General features: G+C 48.4%; 5 protein-coding genes across 5 annotated transcripts; 3 read left to right on the forward strand and 2 right to left on the reverse strand.

The window, feature by feature from the left end:
* Nucleotides 1-618: 618 nt before the first annotated feature.
* Nucleotides 619-1,915, forward strand: UHO2_01663 (uncharacterized protein; the record flags this gene model as incomplete). Its single annotated transcript, XM_041559100.1, has 2 exons — nucleotides 619-1,620; nucleotides 1,727-1,915. 2 exons carry the CDS (start codon nucleotides 619-621, stop codon nucleotides 1,913-1,915), a joined length of 1,191 nt encoding a protein of 396 aa, XP_041415034.1.
* An 8,285-nt stretch (nucleotides 1,916-10,200) lies between these two features.
* UHO2_01664 (putative beta-1,3 exoglucanase precursor) lies at nucleotides 10,201-12,546 on the forward strand (the record flags this gene model as incomplete). The annotated part of the gene is made up of 1 exon (XM_041559101.1): nucleotides 10,201-12,546. One exon carries the CDS (start codon nucleotides 10,201-10,203, stop codon nucleotides 12,544-12,546), a length of 2,346 nt encoding a protein of 781 aa, XP_041415035.1.
* Nucleotides 12,547-13,409: 863 nt separating this feature from the next.
* On the reverse strand, nucleotides 13,410-16,364 carry UHO2_01665 (uncharacterized protein; the record flags this gene model as incomplete). Its single annotated transcript, XM_041559102.1, has 2 exons — nucleotides 13,410-15,975; nucleotides 16,009-16,364. The coding sequence occupies 2 exons, from the start codon at nucleotides 16,362-16,364 to the stop codon at nucleotides 13,410-13,412; spliced, it is 2,922 nt and encodes a 973-aa protein (XP_041415036.1).
* A 528-nt stretch (nucleotides 16,365-16,892) lies between these two features.
* UHO2_01666 (uncharacterized protein) lies at nucleotides 16,893-17,789 on the reverse strand (the record flags this gene model as incomplete). The annotated part of the gene is made up of 1 exon (XM_041559103.1): nucleotides 16,893-17,789. One exon carries the CDS (start codon nucleotides 17,787-17,789, stop codon nucleotides 16,893-16,895), a length of 897 nt encoding a protein of 298 aa, XP_041415037.1.
* Nucleotides 17,790-18,891: 1,102 nt separating this feature from the next.
* Nucleotides 18,892-19,734, forward strand: UHO2_01667 (uncharacterized protein; the record flags this gene model as incomplete). Its single annotated transcript, XM_041559104.1, has 2 exons — nucleotides 18,892-19,212; nucleotides 19,297-19,734. The coding sequence occupies 2 exons, from the start codon at nucleotides 18,892-18,894 to the stop codon at nucleotides 19,732-19,734; spliced, it is 759 nt and encodes a 252-aa protein (XP_041415038.1).
* Between the last annotated feature and the right edge of the window lie 232 nt (nucleotides 19,735-19,966).

Below are 19,966 nucleotides of genomic sequence, written 5' to 3' on the forward strand. Positions count from 1 at the left end.
GCGAGGATGATGATGATGATGCCACCAAGAGATTCTTTCTGCTGCGATCCGAGGCTGATGTTTGTGCTGTCAGCAACGGGACAAGATTCGTTGCTGTATGCCTTGCGATGCGTCCGTAACAGCCCAGCGTCGATGTAGAGCCTGCGATGAGTGTTGAAGTAGCTTTAGGAGAGCGAACTGACCATCGCAAGCAAAGAGCGGCAAAGAAACGACGCAGGATGGTGGCAGATCTTCCACCGGCTCTATCCTGCCGGAGCTTCACCGAAACGAGAGGTGCAATAGGGGCCAAGGAGCTAATGCCGGACTGACTGGTGCGGGCAACGAGGGCGAGCACTTCTTGAGCAGCTTCAAGAGGTATGTATACCGAGACGAGAGAAGGCTTGTCGTAGTGGTGGTTAGAATCAGAGCTTCCAAGTTTCTCGACGACTTCTCAAATCGGGAAAAAAAACAAAAAAAAAAATAAAAAAAGTTGGAATTCAGATGGACCCTTGTCCGTCATGCTTACGTAATTCCAACGCTTTTGCTTCGCGTCTCGCCGATCGCGTCTCGCAGTCGATTAGCCGCCTTTCACGCACAGACCACACAAACCTCATTCGGTCCACTAGTATTCTGTCCACCATGATTCTGTCCACCATGATTCTGTCCACCATCATGCTGACTCTCCGCTTCTCACTGAACGTAGGCGGCCCATCAAAGGCGCTTCGCATGCAATCACAGCTTCTCGCTCGCAACAGCTTCCACTCCACCGCCCGCATCCGCGCAGCTGCCAAACCAAAGGTCCTTCTCCTCGATCAGATCAAGCTAGCAACCAGGGAACTCAACCAACTCTCCAAAGTCGCTATCCTCGTCGAATCAACAGCGAAAAGCCGACAAGAGCTCATGGAAAAGTTCAAAAGTGGTGGCGAGTACTCGGAGGTAGTCGGCATCTATCGTCACTTTGGAGGCGCCCGCTCGGTCAAGATTACGGGTGCTTTCGATCGGGAACTCGTCTCGCAACTCCCCAGGAGCTTGCGATATATCGTACACAACGGTGCCGGATATGATCAGCTTGACATTCAAGCGCTATCGCATAGGAATGTTCAGGTGTCAAATGTGCCCACTGCGGTAGACGATGCTACATCAGATGTCGCGCTCTACCTCTTGCTTGGGGCTCTGCGGAGGTTCCCTCTAGCCAAGGCACAGATGAATGAGGGCAAGTTCAATTCAGCATTCCCCTTTTTGGAAGCGAGAGATCCAAGGGGGAAAACACTCGGTCTTGTTGGAGCTGGAGGAATTGGTCGTGCGTTTGCCTACAAAGCATCGCATGCGCTCGGGATCAAGGTTATCTACCACAACCGCAACCGTCTGGACAAGGATGTCGAAGCGCAAGCAGCACGAGGCGGAATGCAGTACGTCAACTCGCTCAACGAGCTGTTGCAGCAGTCTGACATTGTATCGCTCCACTGCCCCCTAACACCCGCTACTAAGGGTCTCATCGGCAGGAAACAGCTCGAGATGATGAAAAAGGACGCTATCCTCCTCAACACAGCACGTGGACCCATAGTTAAGGAAGAAGAACTAGCACGAGCTCTGCAGCAAGGTCTTATCGCCGGTGCAGGTCTAGACGTGTTCGAAGCCGAGGTAAGCACCCCGCCAAGAGTTTGCCCAAGACACAACACCGTTCAAAGTGTACAAAGATGTAACTGACCATGTGAATCTTCCGAAACCTGTGCATCTTGGACGACAGCCAAAGATGCATGATAAACTCCTGGCACTGAAAGATAGCAAAGTCGAACTCCTCCCCCACGTAGGCACACTAACACTGGAGACGCAGACAAAGATGGAAGCGCTTTGTTTGAGGAACCTCATCAAGGCACTTGAAACGGGCAAGCTTGGCTTCACTGTTCCTGAGCAAAGCCAAGTTGAGTTCAAGTAGACACGCGCCCAGGAAAAGCAGCGTTGAAAACTGTACATCTGCCAGAACTCAAAGGTGCCTTGTTCAAGGCATAGTGCACTCTTTGTGGCAGGACACAGTTGTATTGTGTTCTCGACCTTGCTGAGTAAGTACAATGGGATGGATGACTGTGATCGGGGCAAACTGACTGACTCAAGGACTATATATACATCTTGACACCAACACAAAGATAGGAAGGAACAACCAAAGCATGAAAGGCAGAGCATGAAAGGCAGAGCATGAAAGGCAGAGCACGAGAGACTCTTGAAGAAGGAGACCCTTTTCTGTTGAGCGAGTTTGCCACCCTGATGGAAAGTGCCAAAGAGAGCTTACCTTTTGAAGGAGAGACTTGTCAACCGCCTTGTTGGGTGCACTGATCACCTCAACGGAGACTGCCCAACGGAGAACCTGACAAAAGCTTATCATTGTGCGAACTTTCGTTGGCCGTTCCATCGGAGAGGCTGGTCATCCCGTCGAAAACATTGGTTACTCCATCGACCTCCTGGTGCAAGTCGATACCCTCCTTCACTCCTCCTAGCAACGAGCCACCAGATGGCTTCTGACTCCAAGGTCCTCTCAGGACTTCACACATCCTCTTGCATTAAGTAACTTATTCAAACCATCAGCAACCTGTAGTTCCCCAGTGATCCACTTAATAATGGCAATACCCTTCTTGATTGTGTCCTTTGCAAATGCACTTCTGAGTGTGAGTGATTTGTTGAGCCTGGGTCTGTCTGCAGATATGTTCTGTTCTGCAGCTTGGTTGTTGGTTAAGAGTAGAACAGGGGTACCAGGGAGCACAGTGCTGAGGCTGTTGAGTACATCAAGAACCCAGATAACATCATGGCATGCATCACTGAGGGCAACCACCTCAGCCTCCACTGTTAATGTCAATATGACTCTCTGTCTCCTGCTCCTCCAAGCAACCACTCCTCTGAACAAAGTGAGGACAAACCCAGATGTTGAGTATGGGGTTTCTTTCCAACTGTCAGCATGACCAGCATTGGAGTATGTGACAGGAGTGCTTGACTCATTTTGCAAGTACACTAGTCTGTGTGATCAAGTGTGCAGGACATAGTGCAATAAGTGCTGTGCTTGGTTGAGATGAACTGTGGTCAGGGCTGCAAGGTGACTTGTGAGCTTGCTGACAGGGAAGGCAAGCTTGGGTCTAGTTGAGGTCATGAGGTACATGACCAACCCAACAATTTGTTGATAAGTCACTACCTGCTCTTTAGTGAGAGACCAGCAGCTTGGGTCCATGAGCAGCAAGTTGGCAGCTGATGGGTCCAGTGCCATGTTGATCTCCACCACTTGGTCCATGCCAAAACAAGTGAGTATTGTGTCAATGTATGCATCTTGCCCAAGCAAAATTGAGTTATCATCTTGTTGGATGCAGATGCCAAGGTGCCATTGTGCATCACCACCTCTGGTGTTCTTGAAGCATGCTTGGATTGAGTCAATAACAAGATCAACCTTGTGTTCTTGCCCAACAATGATGATGTCATCAACATAAATGGCAATGACAACCAACTCCATTTTGTATACCACCATGTCACAGCCGAGTTGTGCAAAGCCTAATGAGCATAGACTCTCATCTAGCTTTGCAAACCATTCATGGCTGGACTGCTTGAGCCTGTAGAGCACCTTCTTGAGGTGACAAGCTGATTGCAGTGAACATCTGTACTGTTCCTCAAAACCTGGTGGAAGCGTCATGTATATGTTGATGTCTGTGAGTTCACTGTTGAGATATGCTGCAACAAAGTCTATTTGCTGGATCCAGAGTTTGTTCTTGAGACCATAACAAATGACAAGGCAAAGGCAGTGTCATGGGCCTAAATGCTCAGGAAGCAGGAGGGTCACTGGTTCATATGAGAGGGGCACAGGTAGAGATCTAGTCGATACCAGTAGAGAGCATGGTCGTAGTGCAGTCTCCATGGAGACCATGGACTCCTATGGACTCACATGCAAAGGAGCACTGAGCCATATGCGAGGAAGGCCAGGCACAGCCACGAGGGGGACCAAGCTCAAGGAGCATGCAGATGGTTACCACTCAGGGGCTTGAGAGACAAGTGTCGAAGGAGTCGACACCAGGTCATGAGGAGGAGGAGCAGTGTCGAAGGAGTCAACACCACTCAGGAGGCACAGGGGTGCCAAACAAGCAGGATAGCAAGGAGGAGGAGCAGTGTCAAAGGAGTTGACACAGCTCAAGAGGCACAGGGGTGCCAAGCAAGCAGGATAGCTCAAGGAGGACAGGAGTGGTGCTAGAGGGGCCCCCTGTACAGTACTTGATGAAGAAGGTACTCTCTGGAGGGAGAGCAGCAGCAGCATCACTGGCGATGCTGTGAAGAGGTATATAACCATGCTTTCTCATCATCAAAGGTCGAGTGGATCCTCATCCACACTACTCACCATATAACTAGTTATCACTTCAGCATAAGTATACATTAGTTTCAGTCAGCATAGCAGCAATCTATCAAGGTTGCTCCTCATCATAGTGCATGTGTTGTATCACCACTACCTGATGTCTGAAGGTGCCCATAGCAGGTTAGTGGTCCAGATCAAGATAGAACTGAAGGCAGTAGTCCACTGCGGTCTGGGGATCACTTCAAGCACCAAGTCAACACACTGGACACTTGTGTTGACACCACCAACCTCATCACCAACACCATCAACCTCATTATCATTGACATTCACCAACCTTATCACCAACACCATCAACCTCATCATCATCAACACTCACACCAGACCTTGGTGTCATCATAACCTATGCATTGATATTGATCATGCCGAGCTACCCCTGAATGGAGTGTCCACAGAGTTCAGCCAAAACCTACAATAGTATATACCATGAACGCCACCTGCTGTCACTGCGCAACTTGATAGTCGCCAAACAACTAGCTCGTCGAGACAGATACTGAGACAATAGCTGTCACACAGTTTGATAGTCACCGAGTACCTCGACAGACCGACCTGGGTTTTGTCATGGGCCTGGATGCTCAAGAAGCAGGAGGGTCACGGGTTCATATAGAAGGAGCACAGGTATCGAAGATCTAGTCGATACCAGTAGAGAGCATGGTCGTAGTGCAGTCTCCATGGAGACCATGGACTCCTACGGACTCACATGCAAAGGAGGGCCAAGCACAGCCACGAGGAGGACCAAGCTCAAGGAGCAGGCACAGCCACGAAGAGGACCAAGCTCAAGGAGCATGCAGATGGTTACCACTCAGGGGCTCGAGAGACAAGAGTCAAAGGAACTGACACCAGGTCCTGAGGAGGAGGAGCAGTGTCGAAGGAGTCGACACAGCTCAAGAGGCACAGGGGTGCCAAGCAAGCAGGAGAGGCCCCCTGAACAGTACTCGATGAAGAAGGTACTCTCTGGAGAGAGAGCAGGAGCAGTGTCACTGGCGATGCTGTGAAGAGGTATATAACCATACCTTCTCATCATCAAAGGTCAAGTGGATCCTCATCCACTCTACACACACAACCATCATAAACTAGTTATCACTTCAGCATAAGTATATATTAGTTTCAGTCAGCATAGCAGCAATCTAGCAAGGTTGCTCCTCATCACAGTGCGTGTGTTGTATCACCACTACCTGATGTCCGAAGGTGACCCATAGCAGGTTAGCGGTCTGGATCAAGATAGAACCGAAGGCAGTAGTCCACTGCAGTCTGGGGATCACTTCAAGCATCAAGTCAACACACTGGACACTCGTGTTGACACCACCAACCTTATCACCAACCCCATCAACCTCATCATCATCAACACTCACACCAGACCTTGGTGTCATCATAACCTATGCATTGATATTGATCGTGCTGAGCTACCCCTGAATGGAGTGTCCACAGAGGTCAGCCAAAACCTGTGATAGTATATACAATGAACACCACCCACTGTCATTGCGCAACTTGATAGTTGCTGAATGACTAGCTCATCGAGACCGATACCAAGACAATAGCTGTCACACAGTTTGATAGTCACCGAGTATCTTGACAGACCGACCTGGATTTCAGGCGCGAGACCCCTGACACTTTGTTCCGGCATTGATTGGGTGACCCATCAGGGCTCTCTTGTTGGTGATGTGCTCGATATTGGAGATGAGTTAATTGATGCTTCCCACCTGGACAAGATGGGTGAGTTTTGTGAGTAGAACATATGGTTGGATGATTGTCCCTTTGGAGTAACATTTTTTGAGGTACTTCTATATCTCATTTGCAGTTTGCTCCTCCTTGATCATGATGGCAATCTCTGGAGCAACAGCTCACAGAAGAACGTTGACTGTGTGCCTTGCAGTTGTCTGGAGAGAGATGTGGAGACGCTCATCCATCTTGTAAGCGGTCGCGCGCCAGAGACTAGTTTTGGGTGTTATTTGATCAGTATAGATGGGGTTGATTGAGTAAGGTCTACTCAGTATGTTTCAACTAAATGTAACCAGGCACCTTCAGCTGGTAAGTCTCAGCTGACCACCTTGAACACTCCATTCAGAGGTTGCATGGCACATTTGCTGTTCATTGGAGAGTGAGTGATACCCTCTCCTTACAGTATGAGTGTTTGCAGTACTGTTGATAATGCTCTTGGACATTGTCTGGACTGTGAAATACTTATTGCCTACAGAGGATGGGAGTTATTGGACCACAGGTGTGAGCCACCGCCTACAATAACTGACTGGACCACAAGTGTTTGGAGAACACTGCCTACAGTTGATGCCTAACAGTGATACAACACACACATTTGAGGGTCATTGCAAAAGCACTGCTATTGCACTGATACATAACTAAGAGTCAAGTAAAGAGTAAAGTATAAAGTAAGTAAGTAGAGTGGATGAGGATCCACTTGTATGCTATGGTGGAATGAGAGTATTTATGCATTTGATTGGTGTCACCTGTGACACCTATCCCATTCCTCTTGAGGGGCCTTTGTCCCCTGTTTGACACTGTCTCTCCTGCTGGCATCGATCCCTTTGATGCTGAGACCCTACTGTCTGCACAGCATAATGGTTATGCAACACTGCCCTTTCACCTTCATGCTCCCTTTCCACTTGATGATGTGTGATGACCCCTTTGACACAGCTCCTCCTCTTTGTTTAACCAATCTGTTCACCACTTCCTTCTCTCTTCACTGGTGACCACCTTCTTGACCTTATCTTGTGAATCCCCTTAGCCACTTGTTGGACCTCATGACCAAACCCCTTGGTCATGCAGTTGCCCCCTGTGCTTGGTCCTGTGTGGCTATATGCACACACCCCTTGAGTGGTAACTGTCCATGTGATGCTGAGCTCAGTCCCCCACTCCTACATGTGGTTATCTCTGTATGCTTCTCCTTCTAATGCCAGTACCTTCCTTCCTGAATCTCCTGATACTTGCTCATATTGGCTGACTTGCTGAGGCATGCTGATCCAGCTGATTCTGATCGATCCTTGTGAGATTAACCTGGAACCCAGAGTTTGGTCAATCTCATAAATCATATGTGCTACCAGCCCAATTAGATTTGTCGATTCCTGATGATTTGGTGCCAATCAATTTGGCACTCCCTTCATACATTGATCTGCTGACTCTGTGACATTACCATGAATGCCGTCGGTCAATTTGGTGCACCCTTCATATGCTGGCCCGCTGGCCCTGTGACACGTCTCATCAGTCGTGTGGGTTGATGTCCCTGCAATTGCCTCCCACATCATTGGGTTAACCCCATTGACATAGATTCACAACTGTCTTTGCCAGGTGTAGTAATTGCTGCTGCCTCGCAGCACAGGTGGCATTGACAAGGACATTGCTGCATCCATTTTGATTGACCAGGTACTGTCTCAAACCTTTTCAATGGTGAGCTATTTGCTTCAGCCTTTTGATGGTGAGCTGTTTGGTGTTCACACTAGTGCTACAACTGAGATTGTATCTCAGGAGCTGATCTGATTTGTTTCATACTTAGTGTGGTCGAGAGGCCTAGTAACCACTAGGTCTCATAATCTGTTGAAAGGATAGTGGACTGTGGCAGGACACGGTTGTATTGAGCACTCGACGTTGGTGAGTAAGTACAATGGGATGGATGCAAGTGATTCAGACAAACTAACTAACTCGAGGATTATATATACATCTTGACACCAACACAAAGATAGGAAAGAACAACCAAAGCATGAAAGGCAGAGCACGAGAGCCCCTTGAAGAAGGAGACCCTTTTCTGTTGAGCAAGTTTGCCACCCTGATGAAAAGTGCTGACAAGAGCTTACCTTTTGAAGGAGAGACTTGTCAACCACCTCATTGGGTGAACTGATCACCTTGACAGAGACTGCCCAACAGAGAGGCTTACAAAGGCTTATTAATGTGAGAAGACTTGTTGGCTGTCCCGTTGGATGTGCCAATCACTTTGAGGGAGACTACCCAACAGAGAACCTGACGAAAGCTTATCATCGTGCAAACTTTTGTTGGCTGTTCCATCAGAGAGGCTGGTCATCCCGTCGAAAACATCGGTTACTCCATCGACCTCCTGGTGCAAATTGTCAGAGGTTGTGCACCTGAAACCTGAAATCTGTAGTAGAATTGCAACTACTGCTGATCCTATTGAGATCTGTGGTAAAAGGCCTTTATTATTATTCTTGCTGAGATCTGCTGTAGAAGCCTTCTATGACTTTTCTTGCTTGAATATGTGATAGCTTGAATGTTATTGCAGGTTTTGACTAACTGCTGTGGACACTCCATCCAGAGGTAGCTTGGCATGATCAATAACTATAGATATGTTGTGGTGACACCAAGGTCTGGTGCTGATGATGTTGTTGACACCAACACAAGTGTCCAGTGTGTCAACTGAGTGACTGAGTGATCCCTGGACTGCAGTGGACAACTGCCTTTGGTTCTAATGATTGAGAGAGCTGGACTGCAGTATGAACCATCTTTGGATGATGTCAATGAGTGGCGATACAACACATGTGCTATGTAGAAGCAATGCTCTGCAAATGCAACTGTTGAGGAAAAACTAATGTATACTTATGTGAAAGCTATAACTAGTAAGATATGGTGTAGAGTGGATGGTGATGCACTGGACAACTGTGACAAGGGGGTATGGTTATATACATCTTTGCAGTGTCGCCTGCAACTCTGCTCTGGCTCTCTCTCCAGAGAGTACCCCTCTGCATCGAGTACTGCTCCTCCTGCTCCTTCTTGGTTGAGGAGGGCAGTCCATCACTTCAGTGTCAATAGGGGTTGCCCCCACTTCATCCTAGTGACAGTGCACCCCCTTCATCTACCTCCTGATGCCAGTGCCTATTCTCTTGCACCAACTTGATCATTGTGCAAGGCCCTCTCCTCATCTGGTGGCAACCTCTTCCTTGTTCACTGTCATCCTCTTGTGGCATTGGCAATGGAGGTATCTTTGAACTGATCCTTGTGAGGTCTGTCATATGAGCATGGTACTACTGTTCTCCCTGTCTTCTGTAGTAGTGTCCTTGTTCTTACCAATCTTAATGAGTTCTGTCATTGAGCCATTAGTCCTACCAATCTCACTGAACTCTGCTGGAATTCTCCTTTCACCTGATTCACGATTGTTGCACATGGACTCTTCATATGAATCTGTTTCTTCCTGCGCATCCATCCGGTCCTGTGACACAAGTCGATAGCCTCCTTGAAGCCTACCATTCATGGTCCCCAAAAAAGCGTTATGTTGCGTTGGTTGTGTACTACTCGTGCCATCTCGCCATGGTGTCTGTGCCGAAGCTTGCTATTGTTATGCTTGCTATTGTTATGCTTGCTAAGCATGTGAGCGATCGACACAGGGCCTCGCCGTCGATGATTGGCTTGCTTCTTGAGGAAATATACATGATCGCCATCTTTCAGCGACAGTTCGGTGGCAAAGCATGGACGGGGCAGCTCGCTTCAGTGCACTGTTGTTCGCAGTGTGGCGCCAGTTGGCTTTGCTCTTGGTCTCTCATCGCCACCGGCCAAAAGCCAAGCATCTGAGTCTGACAAGGCTCGAAACAGTCGGGCAGCATCGCTGCTTCGTTCAGAAGGCTCTTGTCCTTCAGCATGCTACTCACAGGGAGGACGAGCTTCAAACTGATACTATCCACATTGCTCTTACTTGCTCGGAGCAGCTCTGTGTTAGGTGACCAATCAAACAGCCCAAGCATATAAGCGCGAGTCACAACATCGACGCAGTCTACCAAGCAGACGCGACGTCTTGCCCATCGTCCAACTCGACAACGACGACCTCGCCTCTTTCCAATAGGTTCGGAGATCAGATGCTTGCTTTGCCGTTTCAACTTAGTATCAATGGCACAATGCAGTCAAACGAGGCTCTGAAGACGATGAATGCGACGCACCAACCGTTCTGGTTCGAGCTGATCGAGCATAATGGTCGAGCGACGTACAATCCCAGCCCGGACAGCTATCAGGTCTACCGCAATGTCAAAGACTTTGGTGCCAAAGGAGACGGTGTGGCAGATGATACAGTGGCAATCAATCAGGCTATCAGCACAGGTGATCGTTGTGGGCAAGGCGGTGGAAGTTCAACGATCACCCCTGCGGTTGTGTATTTCCCACCTGGAACATACCTTGTTTCTTCGCCCATCCTCTCGTACTACTACACGCAGCTGATGGGCAGTGCTAGCGATCGACCGACCCTTCTTGCATCTCCACAGTTCCAAGGGATCGCAGTCATCGACGAAAACCCGTACGGCTCGGATGGAAACAACTGGTACATCAACCAGAATAACTTTTTCCGTGCTGTCTTCAACTTGCGCATTGATCTCACCCAGATGCCTCCCTCCTCTGGCACTGGTATCCATCACCAAGTCAGCCAAGCAACCGGCCTATTCAACGTCCACTTTGAAATGCGCCAGGAGACGCAAGGCAACGGTCAGCAAGGCCTCTTTATTGAAAATGGCAGTGGTGGATTCATGGCTAACCTCAGCTTCCGCGGTGGACGATACGGTGCGGCTATGGGCAACCAGCAGTTTACCCTTAGACATCTCTCGTTTGAGCATTGCCAAACGGCCATCTTGCAGATCTGGAACTGGACTTTCTCCTATCATGACGTAAAGCTCAAGAATTGCCAGTTGGGCCTGGAGATGCGTACAATGCCAAACCCAGCTTCGGGCAACCAAGGTGCTGCTTCTATCTTGGCTTATGATTGGAAGTTGGAGAATGTGGGCACTGGCTTCCATATCACTACTCCCGGATCGGGCACCTTGATTCTGGACAATGTTGCTGTTGAGAATGTTGGAGCTGCTGTCACAGCAGGAGATGGTGCGGCGAATAAGGTCTTGTTGGCAGGTTCTCAACAGGCCGCCGTGATTCAGAGCTGGCTACAAGGGTCTACCGTGCAAGGTGACAAAGTGTTGCAAGATGTGCAAACCGTATCTACTATTGACATTCGACGTCCATCGTCACTCGTCAAAGCAGGGAGCTCTTCGCAACCCTGGTTCAGCCGAAAGCGTCCGCAATACGAGCAAGCAGACATTTCCGAGTTTGTCAACCTCAAACACTTTGGTTGTGCTGGCGATGGAACAACGGACGACTCAATGGCCTTGCAAGCGACCTTAGATGCTTGTGCAGGGCGAAAGATCATCTATGTGCCTCATGGAACCTACTATCTCGAATCAACGGTGACCTTCCCACCAGGTACAAGGATCGTTGGTCAAGTCTGGCCCGTCTTGATGGGTGGTGGAGCACTTTTCAAAGACTCGTCCAATCCTCAGCCTGTCATCCGCATTGGCAAACCCGGTGATATGGGCATCATGGAAATCTCAGATCTCATCTTCTCAACCAGAGGTCCCGCAGCAGGAGCGATCATCGTCCAGTGGAACATTCGAGAGCAGCAAGGTCAACAAGGCTCCGCTGCTGCCTGGGACACTCATATCCGTGTCGGTGGTTTCGCAGGTACCAATCTCCAAGCAGACAAATGTGCACGTCAGCTTCCCTTGAACGACAACTCTCATGCTAGCTTCCTCAACCTCCATCTCACTCCCGGCTCAAGTGCATACTTGGAGAACATGTGGGTTTGGACTGCCGACCACGACTTGGACTTTGACAATCCTGCCCAAATCAACCTTCTCTCAGGACGAGGAGTTCTCATCGAGTCTGCAGACGGTCCTGTATGGATGTACGGCGGAGCAAGTGAACACGCAGTGCTGTATCAGTACAACATTGTTAACGCCAACAACATCTTTATCTCCCTAGCACAGACCGAAAGCGCTTACTTCCAAGGCAAAGGTCGACCTGTCGCAAGCCAAGAGGAGCCGCTTCAGATTGCAAGATACAAGGATCCTGATTTGCAACTCTCTTCTGCTGAGTCTGCTTCTTCTCCCTTCCAGAACCCGAATAGTAGCTACGAGAATCGCGGCTTGGCTATGCGCATTGCAAATAGCACCAACGTCTTCATCTACGGCGCAGGTCTATATTCCTTCTTTGACAACTATGATCAGAGTCAGGTGTCCAATAGAAAGTCGCAGAAGAGGTTACTGTGGATGCAGCATCTCCACGACAATGCCAACGTCTGGGTGCTCAATCTCAACACGATCGGGGTGCAGAAGATGCTTACGGTTGATGGAGAGGATACCGTGGATGAAGGTAGCCTAAGGAACGGCTTTGGTAATACCTTGGCTGTGTGGTCTGCCCGTCCTTAGCCTCTCCTTTGCTCAAGGCGCTCTCGCCCCTCGTTCCCTGAACAACGTCTCGTTCTTGATCCTCCATCGCCAAGTCTGGCTTTCCGTCTGTCCTCTCCGTCGCCATGCAATGCAATCCTTGCCTCCCTTTGACAGTCTACGACAGTCTTGAGCTCAGCACGTGCTGAAGATTCAGCCGAATTCAGGTGCCGCTCGTGCCTCCCGAACGACGCATGCTGCCACAACTCAACACCATGGCAGCCCTCGAAGAAGGCTTCAATCCCACCATGATCAGCACATGAAACAGCGATTGCTTTCAGTCCATCACATAAGTCTGAGGATGTCAAACACCGTTAAAGACCCCCGTGGTCAAGTTGAAGATGCGTCGGCATCCTAAACTGAATCACGTGGTCCGCGGAGCACAAGCGAGACACCGGTGAGTCAGAGCTGCATGTCAACATGCATCGATATGCATGTGGGACATATAAGTACTTCAACCATAACACTCAGGAGATGGCAATGCTCAGCAGATGACAACACAGGGGTGATATGAAGAATAGTTCATCATGATCTAGTATGGGCTAAGGGTAACAATCAAGTATATATATGTTCACATTGTAGCACCTATCAATTAAAAAAACACAACAACTGTTATATGCCTGATAAGTTGTGCTTGCTAGTAGCTCCTAACAGTCGCGTTTTACCAGTAATCTAATTGAAGATAACAATTAATATACGGCGTTATCGGGGTCACGATCAGACTCCCTTTACCACAGCCGTATGTTCTATGTAATGCTTAGTTTTCATGGTGTGAGACTGAATGACAAACACATATATATACTCCATTCACTGCTCTGGTCCTATCCGAGGCAGGATGTGTCTCTTCATTTGTACTCCTGTGTTGCTATGATACCGGGTGCCACTGTGCTGTCACCATGACAACAATTACATACCTCATTGTACTTCTCGCTTACGTGAGCCTCCCGTGTCTCAATGTCTCGGCCGTAACATGTGCATCTTGCTTGAGATGCTGACGCATCTTCAACTCCCCCCTTCGGCGGGATCTCCAGTCCTATCATCCTAGCCAATCGTGAGGTGTTAAGACCCTGTAAGGGTTTTGTCAAGACATCTGCAACATTGTTTGCCGTTCCGACATATTTGATTTCCACATCGCCCTCTTGCATGTGATCGTGAACGAAATGATACCGTGTGTCGATGTGCTTTAACTTCCAATGTTTGGCTGGATCTTTACTCACCTGTATGCACCCCTGGCTATCTGTGTATAGTACGGGCCAGACGTCCATGGTCTCCAAATCCCGGAGCAAATATGAGAAGAATAAGGTTTCTCGCACCGCTTCGGAAGCGGCGACAAACTCTGCTTCGACTGCCGACAATGCCACACACTTCTGAACGTGTGATTTCCAACTCACTGGACACCCATATACATATGTTATCGACCCCGAGGTGCTTCTTCGTCCATTTGTGGGGTCGGATGCCCAGTTTGCATCGGTATACGTCGTTACCGGTGTATCCGAGTGCTCATTTGTCTCCCCTCCTAGGTGCAACTGATATTTGTTCGTTTGGTTCAGGTACTTTACCACGTGGATGGCTGCCTTCCATGCACTGTCAATCGGGATCGACATATATCGCGCCAATACGCCGACGGCAAAGGCAATATCTGGTCGGGCTGTGTTGGAGACCCATAATAGTTGGCCGACCAATTCTTGATACTTATTTGCTTGCTGAGGTTCACATCGCTCACCTCCGGCGATGTTCGCTACACTCAGCATGGGTACCCAAGATTTCTTGTTTGCTCCTCCTAACCATTTGTTCACCATTTCCTTGATGTATGCCATTAGACCCAGAGATATCCTCCTCCGTCTTCTATCACATGTGATCTTGATACCCAGAAATTCTTTGACCCTTCCATTGTCTTGTGTCTCCCATTTGTCCATGATCTCTCGCTTTGCGCGGTCTACTTCATCATGACTGGGTGATGTTATTAGCATGTCGTCCATGTATGCTGTGATGATTGTGATCTTGTCGCCTGTCCCTCTTGAGTATAGGCATGGTGCACTCGGCATGCAATGGAATCCGATCGTCCGGAGATGTGAGTCTAACTCAATGTTCCATTCTCGGCCCGATTGTTTCAGACCGTACAGTCCTTTCACTACCTTCAACACTTTTCCGGGTGGTATTTCGATTCCTACTGGGGGCTTGAGGTATACATCATGGTGTATAGTGGAGTTCAGGTACGCTTGCTTTACGTCAATAGAATCCATTTCCCAATCTCGTACTGCTGCGACAGCGATCACCCCTCGAATGGATTGGATGGGTGCTACTGGTGCGAAGACCTCTGTATAGTCGATGCCCTCACGTTGAGTGAAACCTCGTGCCATGAGCCGGGCTTTGAACTTTGTCAGCACGAGGTTTGCATCGGTTTTGATCTTGAGTACCCAACGTGTGTCGATGGTATTTGCACCCTTTGGGAGGTCGACTATCTCCCATGTGCCCATCACCTCCAATCCATCCAGCTCCTTTCGCATGGCCTCCTCCCAGTGCTTTCTGTCCTTTCCACTCATTGCTTCATGTATGGTTGGGTCCAGGTTCTTTCTCCGTTCTGGTCGCGTCGCTACGAGTCCATAGAATTCACTGTCAATCTGAGTTTCAGCGATTGGTCCTTGTTCCATCACCTCTGCTGTTCCTTCGCTTAATCTTTCTTCCGAGTCTGTCTCCATATCCATGTATTCTCGTAGTGGCTCTTCATCTGTTTCGTCAAATATATTTTCTTTATTGTATCCTAGATCTTCGAAATTCTCCTCTGTCATCATCATTGGGGGTGCCTTTGTGTCAACCGGTTGCCACTCTGTTCTGTCTGACCAGCACTTTGATTCCATGAATTTTGCTGAGTTGCTCCAGAAGATGTTCGGATTGTAGTCCGGGCTGTAGAAGAGCCAGCCCTTCCTCTCTAGACTGTACCCTAAGAAAATGGATGCGATGGCTCGCTGGTCCAGTTTCTTGTTGTCCCATTTAACTTTGGGTACGTTTACCCATGCCAGACAACCAAACACTTGTAGGAGCTTTAAAGCTCGTTCTGGCGACTTGCCAAACATCGCTTGATAAGGGAATTCATTATCAACGCTCGGAGTGAGGTTTATTTTGAACGCCGCAGCTCTGATCGTGTATGGCCAGAACTTCTTCGGTAGTCTCCTCTGCATTAGCAACGTTCTCATCTTCTCTCCAAGGGTCCTGTTCATTCTTTCTACCCGTCCATTTTGTTTGCTGTTGTACCCTACGGTGGTTTGCCACTCTATGCCCTTTTCTAACGACCATTCTAATGCATCATTGCTTTTCCATTCCGTTCCTTGATCGGATCGGATCGCTTTTAGCTTCCGATCTGTCTGTGTCTCCAGGAACGAAACAATCCTTTTAAGTTGCATAAAGGCATGACTCTTTCATGTCAATGGCTGTGCATACACATACTTGCTATGATCGTCGACCAGCACCAACGTGCATGTGTACTCCGTCACGTGGGACGAGTCTATTATTAGATCGACGTGGATAAGATCCAGGGGCCCTATGGCTCTTTCGCCGCTACCTTTCCCCATCCGAGTGCTTGTGCTCTTGGATCGTACGCACTGCTCACATGTCAGAGCAGTGTTTGGATCCAATTTCATGGTATGCTTATCCTTTAACTTGCTTGTGATCGCCTTAGCTTTATCTCTTCCTGGGTGCCCGAGATGCTCATGCCATAGTTGTTGCTTTGAAACTTTCGGCTCATTCTCAATATGCTCGAACTCCTCATCAACACCTTCAAACAATGGTGCTGATGTGGCCATCGCGCTTTCTTGCCATGTGTCGCCTCAGAACTCCAGAAGTCCTCACTCGCGATTCTTTGCAATCTTAAGTGTCATGCCGTTTGTTAGAAAAATTTGGCCGCCGGTTGTGTCCAATATCACTCGTGCTCCTTCATCCATTAATGAATTTGTTGACAGAAGGTTAACATTAAGGTGCTTTACATACAATACATTTTGCAGAGAGATTTCCCCGTAATCTGTTGATATGCTTGCATCTCCTATAGCTGCTGCTTCCAAGACCTCGCTTCCAGCGGTAATTATCCGCTTTCGGCAAGTTCTCGGGTGGATGAGCATGCTGTAGTCGTTCACCATATGGTAACTCGCCCCTGAGTCCAAGATCCAATGAGCTGTTTCTTTTGTGTTCGAGGGGTCCTGCCATTTCATTGGGAGGGTGAGGGAGCACCACGCTTCCTATTTAGGTTCAGCGAGGGGGGAGTCCTTGGGAATGGCAACCAAGGCGTCGCATTGACTGATACCATGTCCCGGTCGCTTGCAGATCCAGCATCGGATTCAGCGTGATTTGCTTGCGTTCCTCGAGCTCGCGTGGCTGTTGTTGGCTTCGGCTTCGGTCTCTCCGGCCTGTTCGTTTTGATCGTCGTTGCCGGCGGTTCTAGCACTGGCTTGTCGAGGGTCGATCCTTTGTGCGGGGACGCTCTCGACAGCGGTCTGCCGGATGCTTAGTGCAGTGGCAAGGGCGTTGAAATCGATTTGATGGACAGTGGCAACCGTCTCCTTGTACACCGGATGCTGGATCGTGCATTTCTGCAGAGCTGAGAACAATGTATCATCGGCGAATGGTTTGCCGAGGAGGCTGCTTTCAGTTTGTATGGACCGGATCTCTTGAATTAGCTTTCTGGCGTCTGAGTTAAACATCTTTGTATCATTGAGTTGCGAGATAAGCGCAAGTCTGTGAGACGTCTTGGTGGCTTCATTTGTGAGACTGTTTTCGATCTTTCTCCATACTTGGTTGAAAGTAAGGTACTCCTTGATTACATCTAGAACGAGGTAATTTACATTGTGTTCTCCGGTAGTGTCAATTGTTCCATGCAGGGCGTTGATTAAAGCATCGTCGAGGGAGCAGCTCCATTTCGGGTGTTTCTTGTCGTACGTTCCCTCGAGATGTTTCATCGCATGAGGCACGGATCGGAGGAAAGATTTCACGTGAGTGCTCCAGCTATGATAGTTTCGTGGCATGAGCTTTGGCACGGGTTCGAGGAGCTTTGCTAGGGTGTGAAAGTTATATCGCTTGTCGCCATCATCAAAGTCGGAGTTGGAATCGGTGTCTTCGTCGGCTTCATCGTTGATGGCCTCCGGCTCGTTCTCGCTCGTGGCATTATTGTTGACCCGAACCTGGGTGTTCTTGCCTTTTCTGCTTCCTTTGGTCCTCGTTTCGGTGTCTTCTACCATGGTTGTCGGCGAGTTTCGGTTAGCTTGGTGATAGCTTCTTCAGACTCTTAATCAATTGAAGATAACAATTAATATATGGCGTTATCGGGGTCACGATCAGACTCCCTTTACCACAGCTGTATGTTCTATGTAATGCTTAGTTTTCATGGTGTGAGACTGAATGACAAACACATATATATACTCCATTCACTGCTCTGGTCCTATCCGAGGCAGGATGTGTCTCTTCATTTGTACTCCTGTGTTGCTATGATACCGGGTGCCACTGTGCTGTCACCATGACAACAATTACGTACCTCATTGTACTTCTCGCTTACGTGAGCCTCCCGTGTCTCAATGTCTCGGCCGTAACATGTGCATCTTGCTTGAGATGCCGACGCATCTTCAACTAATCTTCAACTGGTCAAAAAGCCGACGAGAAATTCTCAAATGTGTTGAAACCGCCAAATGGAAACAACATTAGGGGGTTTCAGTTTTTTTTTTGTTTTTTTTTTTTTTTTTTTTTTTTTTTTTTGAGTTTTCACTTGTGTCAAATATTCATTTCTTATGTAAGCTCTGCCATTTTTGAAAACACTGCTACAACTGGACAGTTGCAGCAGAGTTTTCAGAATTGGACCTGAGTCTTCACTCATGTGATGTTGCACATGATGCTGCATGTGATTTACATGTGCAAATACCTCCACATTTCCTGTGCAGCTTTCTTTGCATGAACCCTTTCTTCTGAGGAAACCCCTTTCACTTGACTCCTCTCCTTGTCCCTTTCTGTGCAGAGTAGAAGTCTCTTTTTGTTTAGCCACCACCTCACAACCTCTCTCTCTGGCCTCAACTGAATCATGTCCACCAATTGTTGCCTGTCCACCAATCATTGCCACAACACCAGATATGTCGATCCATACCTCTTGGAGATGGACCTTACCATTGGAGAAGGTTTAGCAAATCTGTCTCAGACATCTGAGCCACCCAGCACAGCACATCTACCATCTCAAATCATGCAAGCCCAGCCACTAGAGTGGATCTGTCTCAGACACCCAAGCCACCTAACCCATCTACCACCTCAAATTGTGCAAGGCCAGCTGCTAGAGCAAGCAGAACTCAAAACCATGACATGGACACTGGGAAATACTTTGTTTGGTCCAATGATGAAGTCTTGCAACTTGTCACCATCCTTTTTGAAAGCGACTACTATCAGAGGTTGCTACTCAAAGGTCACTTGACAAAGGAGCAAGAGAAAGGGTTGAAGATGAGCAAGGAGACACTCTACAAGCAGATCTTTGAGGAGATCTTTCCCAACAGCAACATCACAAATGGTGGTGGTCATGTAAAAGCCAAGCTGTGCTGGCTTGAGAGTCAATACATCACCATAAAGAACACATTCTCACAGACTGGCTCTGGTCTTCTCCTTTGTGATCTCAGCTTTGATCATTTGGTATGTAGTTCTTTGTGCTCAACATTGCTCTCTGATGGATGACTAACCTCTGCAATTGCCTTTGTATCTTCTTGTATGGATTAGGACTTTGCATCTCACTCAGCTGCAGTTGCCAAGTATCCCTGGTTCAAGATGTTTCATAAGATGATGTCAAAGTGCCCATCTGCTGGCCCTGTCACCCTTGTGACTAGCAGTGCCTACAATCCTCTTCAAGCCTCACTGTCCAGCAATGGTGATACAGGTGATGCCATGGAAGAAGATGACAATCTGTTCCCATTGTGTCACTCAATTCCTGGCCTTGAAAGCCTTGCTGAAGATGCTCCTGACAATCCCATTGGGCCAAGAGTCCTCTCTTCATTGTCTAGTGCCTTCCCCTCCCCATCCACTTTGTCCAATCCCTTTGGTTTGCCAGCTGCCACTCCATGCAATTGTTTGGCTAGCACTTCCTTTGGTGTTGATCAAGAACCTGAAAGCACTGGCATCAGCTCCCCTATGAAGAAAACCTCGGCTTCCAAGAAATGAGAAGACATTGCCAATCTCATGCAAGCTTGCACAGCTGAATCTCTTCTGGCATGCATCAAGGTAGAGGAGGAAAGGACAAAACAAGAGGAGATGTGATTGCAGAGTCAGTGAGAGGAGGGTGAGAGGATGGAGAGAATGCAAGCTGATGAGCACTGCTTCTTCCTTGGGATGTTTCAGATGGCATGCAGTGCTAGAACTGGCACACAGTCCAACTCCAATGTTGATACCATGC

The sequence above is a fragment of the Ustilago hordei genome, assembly GCF_900519145.1.
Source record: "Ustilago hordei strain Uho2 genome assembly, contig: UHO2_contig_03, whole genome shotgun sequence".
Lineage (NCBI taxonomy): Eukaryota > Fungi > Basidiomycota > Ustilaginomycetes > Ustilaginales > Ustilaginaceae > Ustilago > Ustilago hordei.